Genomic DNA, 11173 nt, shown 5'->3' with positions numbered 1-11173 from the left:
CCAGAATAATACCCTCAATCTTTATTGGAAAGGAGCATCAAACTCAAGCACTTTCAACCCCCGTTGAAGTTCATTAGAATTTATTTAATCTGTAGCCTAATAAACTGCATGGTTTCCTGAGTTGTAGTGGGAGGACCACATGTGACAGGTTAAAGGAAATATTCATAGCCTGTTATACATTAAAAAGTATTAGTAAGTTTATAGTATGTGAGGATCTTACTTAAAACATCTAAGGTTAAAAAGATGCATTCAGTATTCGTTGATAGAGATTGATAACATTCATATAATTGTGTTAAAGTTAAAATCTGTCAAAGGGTACGAATTGTGAGAGTAATGTGTAAACGTTATATTGATTACTTTATTTTGTGGTGCCTAAAAATGTTCATCTGTGATCTACGAAATGCTCTTAATCTATGAGCCGGAGATCGATTGCTCTGGTCTCCACCCATATTCCTGAGGAAAATCGCGGTCTTTTCTCATTACACTAAACGTTGAATTGAGAATACAACACCGTATCACACTCGTGATTATTTCTCCCCTCTTTTCAGGTACTTTATTGATGATAAAAATAGTAATTTAAATGTTATAACTCGCTAACATGTCAAGAGTGTTTCAGGTGTGTCTTAGTAACGTCTTGAGGAAGTTAGAGTTAAGTTTGAAGAGAGTAAAATTAGCCCTGCTCGGTTGAAGTGAAGAATAGCATCGTACTGAGAGTAGCTGCCATTTTATGTCGATTGTGAATGAACATGTACGTTGTTAATAAGATATTTTGCTGTGTTAGTTGTATAATGGGTTTTCTGTTGTTTTGTAATGTGTTACTTTTGTGAAATGATTACACTAAATGTTGAATTGAGAATACAACACCGTATCACACTCGTGATTATTTCTCCCCTGTTTTCAGGGGCGTAACACACACACAACATATTATTGCGTGCCTCCAAGGTTACTTCTAAACTCAGCAAAAAAAAGAAACGTCCTCTCACTGTCAACTGCGTTTATTTTCAGCAAACTTAACATCTGTAAATATTTGTATGAACATAAGAGTCAACAACTGAGACATGAACTGAACAAGTTCCACAGACATGTGACTAACAGAAATGGAATAATGTGACCCTGAACAAAGTGGGGTCAAAATCAAAAGTAACAGTCAGTATCTGGTGTCTGTCAGTACCAGCTGCATTAAGTACTGCAGTGCATCTCCTCCTCATGGACTGCACCAGATTTGCCGGTTCTTGCTGTGAGATGTTACCCCACTCTTCCACCAAGGCACCTGCAAGTTCCCGGACATTTTGGGGGGGAATGGCCCTAGCCCCCACCCTCCGATCCAACAGGTCCCAAACGTGCTCAATGGGATTGAGATCCGGGCTCTTCGCTGACCATGGCAGAACACTAACATTCTTGTCTTGCAGGAAATCACGCACAGAATGAGCAGTATGGCGGGTGGCATTGTCATGCTGAAGGGTCATGTCAGGATGAGCCTGCAGGAAGGGTACCACATGAGGGAGGAGGATGTCTTCCCTGTAGCGCACAGCATTGAGATTGCCTGCAATGACAACAAGCTCAGTCCGATGATGCTGTGACACACCGCCCCAGACCATGATGGACCCTCCACCTCCAAATCGATCTCGTTCCAGAGTACAGGCCTTGGTGTAACGCTCATTCATTCGACGATAAACACGAATCCGACCATCATCCCTGGTGAGACAAAACCATGACTCATCAGTGAAGAGCACTGTTTGCCAGTCCTGTCTGATCCAACGACGGTGGGTTTGGTGAGGACCTGTCTTACAACAGGCCTACAAGCCCTCAGTCCACAGTCCTGGTGTAACTCAGGCAGTTGTTGTTGCCATCCTGTATCTGTCCCGCTGTTCTGATGTTCGGATGTACTGATCCTGTGCAAGTCTTGTTACACGTGGTCTGCCACTGTGCGGATGATCAGCTGTCCGTCCTGTCTCCCTGTAGCACTGTTGTAGGCGTCTCACAGTACAGACATTGCAATTTATTCCCTGGCCACATCTGCAGTCCTCATGAATCCTTGCAGCATGCCTAACAGGCTGAGTACACCACTAATTTATGAAAGTTGCAATTCCAATATAAAGTCAATAGAAGAAAAGGCCTGGAAGGAAGAGAGATGACTAGAAACGATTCGGTTTAACGTTTTATGTGTGGATTAATTGGCAGAGTAGAGGACCTTGTGCATTTCAGGTAAAATAACAACTCAATGTTTATATCCCAGGACAAATTAGCTAGCAACAGCAAGCTAGCTAAATAGGACAAATTAGCCAGCTAAAGTGCCATACATGTTTAATGCTTTTCGACCTGTCCCCAAATTAATATAATTGGTTCAGAGTTTGTTTTGATATTTTAACCTACATGTTGTGATCGCGTTTGGTGTGGGGTGACAAAATAAATGTATGAACGATGGCACACGCGCGCAGCCGGTTTGGGTTCCGTGGCACGTTCATCCAGATGAGCAGACTCTGGGCATCTTTCTTTTGGTGTTTTTCAGAGTCAGTAGAAAGGCCTCTTTAGTGTCCTAAGTTTTCATAACTGTGACCTTAATTGCCTACCATCTGTAAGCTGTAAGTGTCTTAATGTCCCTTCCACAGGTGCATGTTCATTAATTGTTTATGGTACGTTGAACAAGCATGGGAAACAGAGTTTAAACCCTTTACAATGAAGATCTGAGAAGTTATTTGGATTTTTACGAATTATCTTTGAAAGACAGGGTCCTGAAAAAGGGGTTCTTTTTTTGCTGAGTTTGTATGAAAAGTTATTATATCAATATTTGAGCATAAAGGCGTTTACACTGCCATTTCTCTCATAACTAATTTTACCGACATAAATAGATCCTACCATGTCAAGCGAACAAATGTTTCCCTTTTTTAATGTATTTTTAAAATATAATTATTTGTAGTATTTAACATTTTTAAAATCAAACGAAGAAATTATCTGTCGGCCTGTATAAAATTGTACCGACACTTCCTCTTTCCATCACAGCTGTCGTGATTTTGTTTTAATAAGGTATAACTTTACTAGCAAAAAAACTGTACGGAAAGGTGGTTAGAGTTACAATTTGGGTCATGCCGCAAGACAAACTGCAATGCAGTTAAACATGGTTTATAGCAATAAACCAGCATTGAACTAGATTATTTATAATGAGAAATTAGCCTACGCTAATTTGAGATTAAATAGGAATATTTGTCTTTATTTGATAAATATGAGTTATTCCAATGTTTACATAAAAAATACATACGACACTAAATCTGTCATCTACCCCCGCCAATCAAACTCTGATCCAACCTCTTGCGCATAGGTGATTGGAGGATCTAGAAGAAAGGGCAGGTGCCTTTGAAAGTCCCAACATGATCAGTGGTGTACGTTGCGATAGCAGGCGACTCATGGGACCGAAGCAACCGCTTCCAAGTACCAACACTCTCCATCAGGTATTTATTTATATACCAAGATAATTTAGAGGTACAGTGCTTTGCGAAAGTATTCGGCCCCCTTGAACTTTGCGACCTTTTGCCACATTTCAGGCTTCAAACATAAAGATATAAAACTGTATTTTTTTGTGAAGAATCAATAACAAGTGGGACACAATCATGAAGTGGAACGACATTTATTGGATATTTCAAACTTTTTTAACAAATCAAAAACTGAAAAATTGGGCGTGCAAAATTATTCAGCCCCTTTACTTTCAGTGCAGCAAACTCTCTCCAGAAGTTCAGTGAGGATCTCTGAATGATCAAATGTTGACCTAAATGACTAATGATGATAAATACAATCCACCTGTGTGTAATCAAGTCTCCGTATAAATGCACCTGCACTGTGATAGTTTCAGAGGTCCGTCAAAAGCGCAGAGAGCATCATGAAGAACAAGGAACACACCAGGCAGGTCCGAGATACTGTTGTGAAGAAGTTTAAAGCCGGATTTGGATACAAAAAGATTTCCCAAGCTTTAAACATCCCAAGGAGCACTGTGCAAGCGATAATATTGAAATGGAAGGAGTATCAGACCACTGCAAATCTACCAAGACCTGGCCGTCCCTCTAAACTTTCAGCTCATACAAGGAGAAGACTGATCAGAGATGCAGCCAAGAGGCCCATGATCACTCTGGATGAATTTCAGAGATCTACAGCTGAGGTGGGAGACTCTGTCCATAGGACAACAATCAGTCAGTCGTATATTGCACAAATCTGGCCTTTATGGAAGAGTGGCAAGAAGAAAGCCATTTCTTAAAGATATCCATAAAAAGTGTTGTTTAAAGTTTGCCACAAGCCACCTGGGAGACACACCAAACATGTGGAAGAAGGTGCTCTGGTCAGATGAAACCAAAATGTAACTTTTTGGCAACAATGCAAAACGTTATGTTTGGCGTAAAAGCAACACAGCTGAACACACCATCCCCGCTGTCAAACATGGTGGTGGCAGCATCATGGTTTGGGCCTGCTTTTCTTCAGCAGGGTCAGGGAAGATGGTTAAAATTGATGGGAAGATGGATGGAGCCAAATACAGGACCATTCTGGAAGAGAACCTGATGGAGTCTGCAAAAGACCTGAGACTGGGACAGAGATTTGTCTTCCAACAAGGCAATGATCCAAAACATAAAGCAAAATCTACAATGGAATGGTTCAAAAATAAACATATCCAGGTGTTAGAATGGCCAAGTCAAAGTCCAGACCTGAATCCAATCGAGAATCTGTGGAAAGAACTGAAAACTGCTGTTCACAAATGCTCTCCATCCAACCTCACTGAGCTCGAGCTGTTTTGCAAGGAGGAATGGGAAAAAATGTCAGTCTCTCGATGTGCAAAACTGATAGACATACCCCAAGCGACTTACAGCTGTAATCGCAGCAAAAGGTGGCGCTACAAAGTATTAACTTAAGGGGGCTGAATAATTTTGCACGCCCAATTTTTCAGTTTTTGATTTGTTAAAAAAGTTTGAAATATCCAATAAATGTCGTTCCACTTCATGATTGTGTCCCACTTGTTGATTCTTCACAGAAAAATACAGTTTTATATCTTTATGTTTGAAGCCTGAAATGTGGCAAAAGGTCGCAAAGTTCAAGGAGGCCGAATACTTTCGCAAGGCACTGTATGTAGCCTAATGTGTGTAGGCCTACTACATGTACATTACCTATTCATTACCACTTTAATAATAATCAGTGTGAACTACATGTACTTCAACTAGTAATTGAACTACATTTTGCAGTAGCTTGGTGGTAGTTTGACTAAATTCCAATATAAGTAGTGTTTCCAGTAGTTCACTTTTTTTGTCAAGTAGCACTGTAGCTAACTAGGATACTGGAACTATGCACTACTTTTCATGCAAAAATAAAATCTGGATGAAGTAGGCAATCATTTCCTTTCTTTTTTTGGCGTCAGACCTGCCTATATTTTCTCTGTTTAATATGCTAAATTACACATTCTGTTAACATATGACCTCAGTGTCTTGCAATTTGTAGTCTATGACATTACAGATTTACAAAGGATCATTTTTCCCCAAAGTAGTTTGGATGTAGTGAACTACTTTTTAAAAGTAACTTTAGTTAACTAAAATATACATTTTTAATAAGGGTAGCTTTAGTGTAAGCGTAAATTATTTTTGTGTGAAATAATTTGTAGCTTGGTAAACTATATTTTTAGTGTAGCTTCCCCAACACTGATAAAGACTGTAAATGTATTGGTTATTTTTCCCAAAAGGCAAAATGCTTCATAAATGAAACTGAGAATTGCTCTGTCTCGATGATGGCATTCTAAAAAATATGTAAGGCATAATCAATGAGGGGCTATGCATTCTATATGGAAAATAATGAACAAAATGGAAGGTGTGTTCCACAATGCACTAGCGGATATACCGTGCTGATAAACTGTGCATTATACGGAAATGATGCATGCTGTAAAATGCCCTTTAAGCCAATCAGAAACTAGTATTTAACGATGCCATGGTATAAATCGTGGTTATCACACAACTCCATCAAACCGGGTTATTGTTGTATTGTAGGTAATGCAAAGGGAAACCTGTTTGAATGCATGTTAAAAGCTAGCAACCCATGTGTTGAAATGCTATGGTGAGTGAAATAATTGGTGTATTTATTTTCAGAGTTTCACTTTTCTGGGTGCCAAGTGCAGTAAGCCAAAATGAAGAACCTCAAGGCAAAATTGAAGAGGAATGAGGTTGGAGTTGGAGAATCTCTCTTACAAAACCATCCAACCATGCACTGATATCTACAATACACTGAGTCAGATTACATTTAGAGTTTGGAGGTGTATTCAAGTGCAGTAAAACTTCTTACTCAAACTTTCTTTGAACCTGGTATTGATTGCTATGTGTGGTGCTAGGCTCTTCTCAGGTGGCTAATTGTGTGTAGGTCCCCGTGCTGACAGACAGCGTGTGTGGGTATCACTGAGCAGCAGGAGAGCAGGCCAATCTGCTGTAACCAGAGCTCTCAGGTAGCCTTTAATTATTCAACTCATACACACTCACACAAGAATCCCTATTTTCCTTCTGTCGTCACCATCTCATTATGCAGGTGGCATGTGAGAGTGAACATAAAGTAATCAATCCCAAGACAAGAATTCTGTACAAATGCTGTGTATATACTAATGTCTTAAATGTCTACGCAACGGAAGCTGGTTGCGATAGCTTTGTGTGGCTATGCTATAGGTTATAGTACAGTTAGCTCTACTGTAAGCTCTAAATAGAAATGTAACTCCTGTGTGCCTTGACCTGTTTTAGTGAGAGATCCCCATAGCCAGAGTGATATGACTGCTTTGCTGGGGTGTAGCTGAGAGAGAACAGAGTAAGTTATTAATGCATCAATAAATGACTTACCCTCTCACTGGGAGGGATGCTCAGATTTTAATTTAGAGACTGGGAGAGAGTGAGAGAGAAGGGGGTGGGGGAGGGAGAGAAGGGGGCTCACACACCATATTGAAGAACCCCTTTAGGTTCTAGGTAGAAGTCTTTTGAGTTCCATGTAGAACCCTCTGTGTGGAAAGGGTTCTACATGGAACCCAAATTAGTTCTACCTGGATCCAAAAGGGGTCTACTTAGAACCAAAAGGGGTTATTCAAAGGGTTCTCTGAGCTATGGGGACAAACAAATAACCTCTTTTGATTTTAGATAGCAACTTTCTTTCTAAGAGTGTAGCTTATCATCCATCTTAATGTTTCTCACAATGTTGGTCACACACATAATCACACTATAGGGAATAGGACCAGCCTACTTTACTTGCTATTAATGTTGGTATACCCTGTCCTATTTTCTACTAACTTAACCATTTGATATAACGTTGTACACTGTACAAAACATTAAGACCCCCCCCCCCCCAACCCCCCACCCTCAGAACAGCCTCAATTTGTTGGGGCATGGACTCTTCAAGATGTTGAAAGCATTCCACAGGGATAATGGCCCATCTTGACTACAATGCTTCCCACAGTTGTGTCAAGTTGACTGGATGTCCTTTGGGTCATGGACCATTCTTGCTACACACAAAACTGTTGAGCGTGAAAAACCCAGCCGCGTTGTAGTTGTTGACACACCGGTGTGCCTGGCACCTACTACCATACCCCGTTCAAAGACACTTAAACCTTTTGTCTTGCCCATTCACCCTCTGAATGGCACATATTCACAATCCATGTCTCAATTGTCACAAGGCTTAAAAATCAGTCTTTAGCCTGTCTCCACCGCTTCATCTACATTGATTGTGTTGCTGCCATGCTGTGTTATTGTCTTAGGTCTCTCTTTATGTAGTGTTGTGATGTCTCTCTTGTCGTGATGTTTGTTTTGTTCTACATTTTTACAGTTGAAGTCAGAAGTTTACATACACTTAGATTGGCGTCATTAAAACTCGTTTTTCAACCACTCCACAAATTTCTTGTTGACACTATAGTCAGAAGTTTACATACACTAAGTTGACTGCCTTTAAACAGTTTGGAAAATTCCAGAAAATGATGTCATGGCTTTCAAAGCTTCTGATAGGCCAATTGACATCATTTGAGTCAATTGGAGGTGTACCTGTGGATGTATTTCAAGGCCTACCTTCAAACTCCGTGCCTCTTTGCTTGACATCATGGGAAAATCAAAAGAAATCAGCCAAGACCTCAGAAAAAAAATTGTACACCTCCACAAGTCTGGTTCATCCTTGGGAGCAATTTCCAAATGCCTGAAGGTACCACGTTCATCTGTACAAACAATAGTACGCAAGTATAAACACCATGGGACCACGCAGCCTTCATACCGCTCAGGAAGGAGACACATTCTGTCTCCTAGAGATTAACGTACTTTGGTGCGAAAGTGCAAATCATTCCCAGAACAACAGCAAAGGACCTTATGAAGATGCTGGAGGAAACGGGTACAAAAGTATCTATATCCACAGTAAAACGAGTCCTATATCGACATAACCTGAAAGGCCGATCAGCAAGGAAGAAGCCACTGCTCCAAAACCGCCATAAAAAAGCCAGACTACGATTTGCAACTGCACATGGGGACAAAGATCGTACTTTTTGGAGAAATGTCCTGTGGTCTGATGAAACAAAAATAGAACTGTTTGGCCGTAATGACCATCGTTATGTTTGGAGAAAAAAGGGGGAGGCTTGCAAGCCGAAGAACACCATCCCAACCATGAAGAACGGGGGTGGCAACATTATGTTGTGGGGGTGCTTTGCTGCAGGAGGGACTGGTGCACTTCACAAACTAGATGGCATCATGAGGATGTAATTTGATGTGGATATATTGAAGCAACATCTCAAGACATCAGTCAGGAAGTTAAAGCAAATGGGTCTTCCAAATGGACAATGACCCCAAGTATACTTCCAAAGTTGTGGCAAAATGGCTTAAGGACAATAAAGTCACAGTATTGGAGTGGCCCTCACAAAGCCCTGTAAATGGCTGCGTCCGGGTCAGGTGAGAGATTATTCAGGATGTTATTATTCTATCAGAGTGTCCTCTCTGCCCTACCCTGGCACTACCAGCCCTGTACCAGCCAGCTCTGTTCTCCTCTTTCTGCTGAGCCTTCGTCTTCTCCTGGCAGACATACAGTAGTCCAGAGAGAGAGAGCGCGAGAGGGACTGCCTAGCCCAAATAGGACAGCACAGAGAGGGAGAGAGCTGACTGAAACAAATGGACAGACTGTGAGGAGTGGGAAGAGAAGTGTTATATAAATATTCATACACATAGCTCATATAAACAAAGACATTCCGTCGTAAGAACACATACACCCAGCCAGAAGACTGACCCCCTCTTCCTTATATAAACACACATCTCATCTCCCTCTAACTGGCCGGTCCCAAGAGCAAAGAACTTTTGCTGTGCACCAATGGGGCCCGCTCTGGCTAGAGCAAGGCCCGCCTCCAACCCTCCGACCAGTCAAGAAGACCGAAACGACAAGACTCCACCTACTTTATTCTATGTATAAAAATGTATGTAACCATTGTATAGGTCTCTTTTTCACCTGGCTCCTTGCCGAGTTATGTGAACTAGGTCCGTGCACGTAAAACTGCGGGACAAGATATCTCTGACTCATTAAAACTGTCTTTCGTTACAACTGAAATCCACTCTGTCCAGCGTCCGTGATTTGGTCTCAACTCTCCAGTATTTGAACACTAACAAAATTGGTAGCAGAGTTTGGTTGTTCTTGAATTCGATCTATTATAAGTTAGTGTGAGAGGACGAGACTGATCACGGCTAAAAAATCAGACGGAAGAGTGACTTCCCCAGCCATTCATCTTGCCTCAGGAAATCTGATCGGAGCGCTCTATATAAAGGTGAGCAGAGCCCGTTATATCGAAATCTGCATATTGTATTATAGTCTAAACCAAATTTTGATCAGAAAGTACTGGGCGTGAGTATGAATCGGTGCCCAAATTTTTTACATAAGAACCTAAGACATTGATTAAAGATATCTTGTTTTGTAAAAAAAAATATATATACATATTCTTATTAATGGGCCTATACTCAGTTATTTTAATAGGAATGTGTGAATTGTGATTGACCAATGTGTTAAATTCCTCCAGGGACCCTATTTGTTCTGAAATCTGCATAGAAAACTGTCCTAATTATATATGTATTGGGTTGTGTATAGAGGTGACGTTAAATAGTGGCTGTGTTTTAACACGTAATGGACACAATTATGGATGTTGGAAATTCAATGAGAATTTCATACGAATGAATGAATTATAGATGAACCGAATCTGCAAGTAAGGTCTTGTGGAGGTGTGGTTATAGATGAACCGAATCTGCAAGTAAGGTCTTGTGGAGGTGTGGTTATAGATGAACCGAATCTGCAAGTAAGGTCTTGTGGAGGTGTGGTTATAGTTTAATGATAGATGAACCGAATCTGCAAGTAAAAATTTCCTATTTTGATACGTTCTGTACTATCGAATAAGGTCTTGTGGAGGTGTGGTTATAGTTGAATGATAGATGAACCGGATCTGCAAGTAAAATCTCCTGTTGATACATATAACATCGAATAGGTCTTGTGGAGGTGTGGTTGGATTGAATGAATCTGCATGAAAAATGCCCTATTAAAAAAGCTGTGTATTATTTAATAGGTTTTGTAAGAGGTGTAGTCGAGTAGATACAGGATATGTAAGTTTGGCCTTCCACTAGACAGAGATCGGGAATGATGTGGCTATTGCACATCAAACAATAAACATAAGATGAACCAGAGTTGACATTCCATGATTTGGAGATGGGGGAAATTAAATTGAAAGAAACGTTTGTCGCGGAGTAGGTTGGGATACGTAACTGGGCTATTATGCACACGTGCTGGTAGACAAAGCCACCTTAGTATCGAATGGCCGTGCAATTTTGATTGACAGCAGCCGGGCCGAAATACTGATTTTCGTTTTTTTTTTCATTCCTGTTGATATTGCCTAAAGTTTAAAATTATTCTGACAATTGCTATAGAATCGCTGGAATTTACTGATATAAGTTCATAAAGGAACTTACTGAATTGTTTCTAGAAAGTATTTAAATAAGCCGCCGAGCTTAATACAGACTTTGTTTTACAGACGCTAAAAGCTACACACTGATTTTGGGGTTTTTCTATTCTATCCATATTTCCTAAATATATAGAATTATTCTGACAATTGCTATAGAATCGCTCGAATTTACTGATATAAGTTCATAAAGGAATTTACTGAATTGTTTACAGAAAGTATTTA

General features: G+C 40.4%; 1 protein-coding gene across 1 annotated transcript in view; it reads left to right on the top strand.

Annotated features, from left to right (window-relative positions):
* Positions 1-272: 272 nt before the first annotated feature.
* The window catches only part of LOC110521456 (ankyrin repeat domain-containing protein 24), a 29019-nt gene continuing 18118 nt past the window's right edge, over positions 273-11173 (top strand). Inside the window, exons 1-3 of the mRNA XM_036968603.1 lie at positions 273-548; positions 3317-3446; positions 6108-6181. Of these exons, the coding sequence (XP_036824498.1) occupies positions 6146-6181 (36 nt within the window). The 5' untranslated portion in view covers positions 273-548; positions 3317-3446; positions 6108-6145. The remainder of the gene's footprint in view (positions 549-3316; positions 3447-6107; positions 6182-11173) is intronic.

This window comes from Oncorhynchus mykiss, chromosome 30, assembly GCF_013265735.2.
Source record: "Oncorhynchus mykiss isolate Arlee chromosome 30, USDA_OmykA_1.1, whole genome shotgun sequence".
Lineage (NCBI taxonomy): Eukaryota > Metazoa > Chordata > Actinopteri > Salmoniformes > Salmonidae > Oncorhynchus > Oncorhynchus mykiss.
This window is presented reverse-complemented; position numbering and strand designations above follow the sequence as displayed.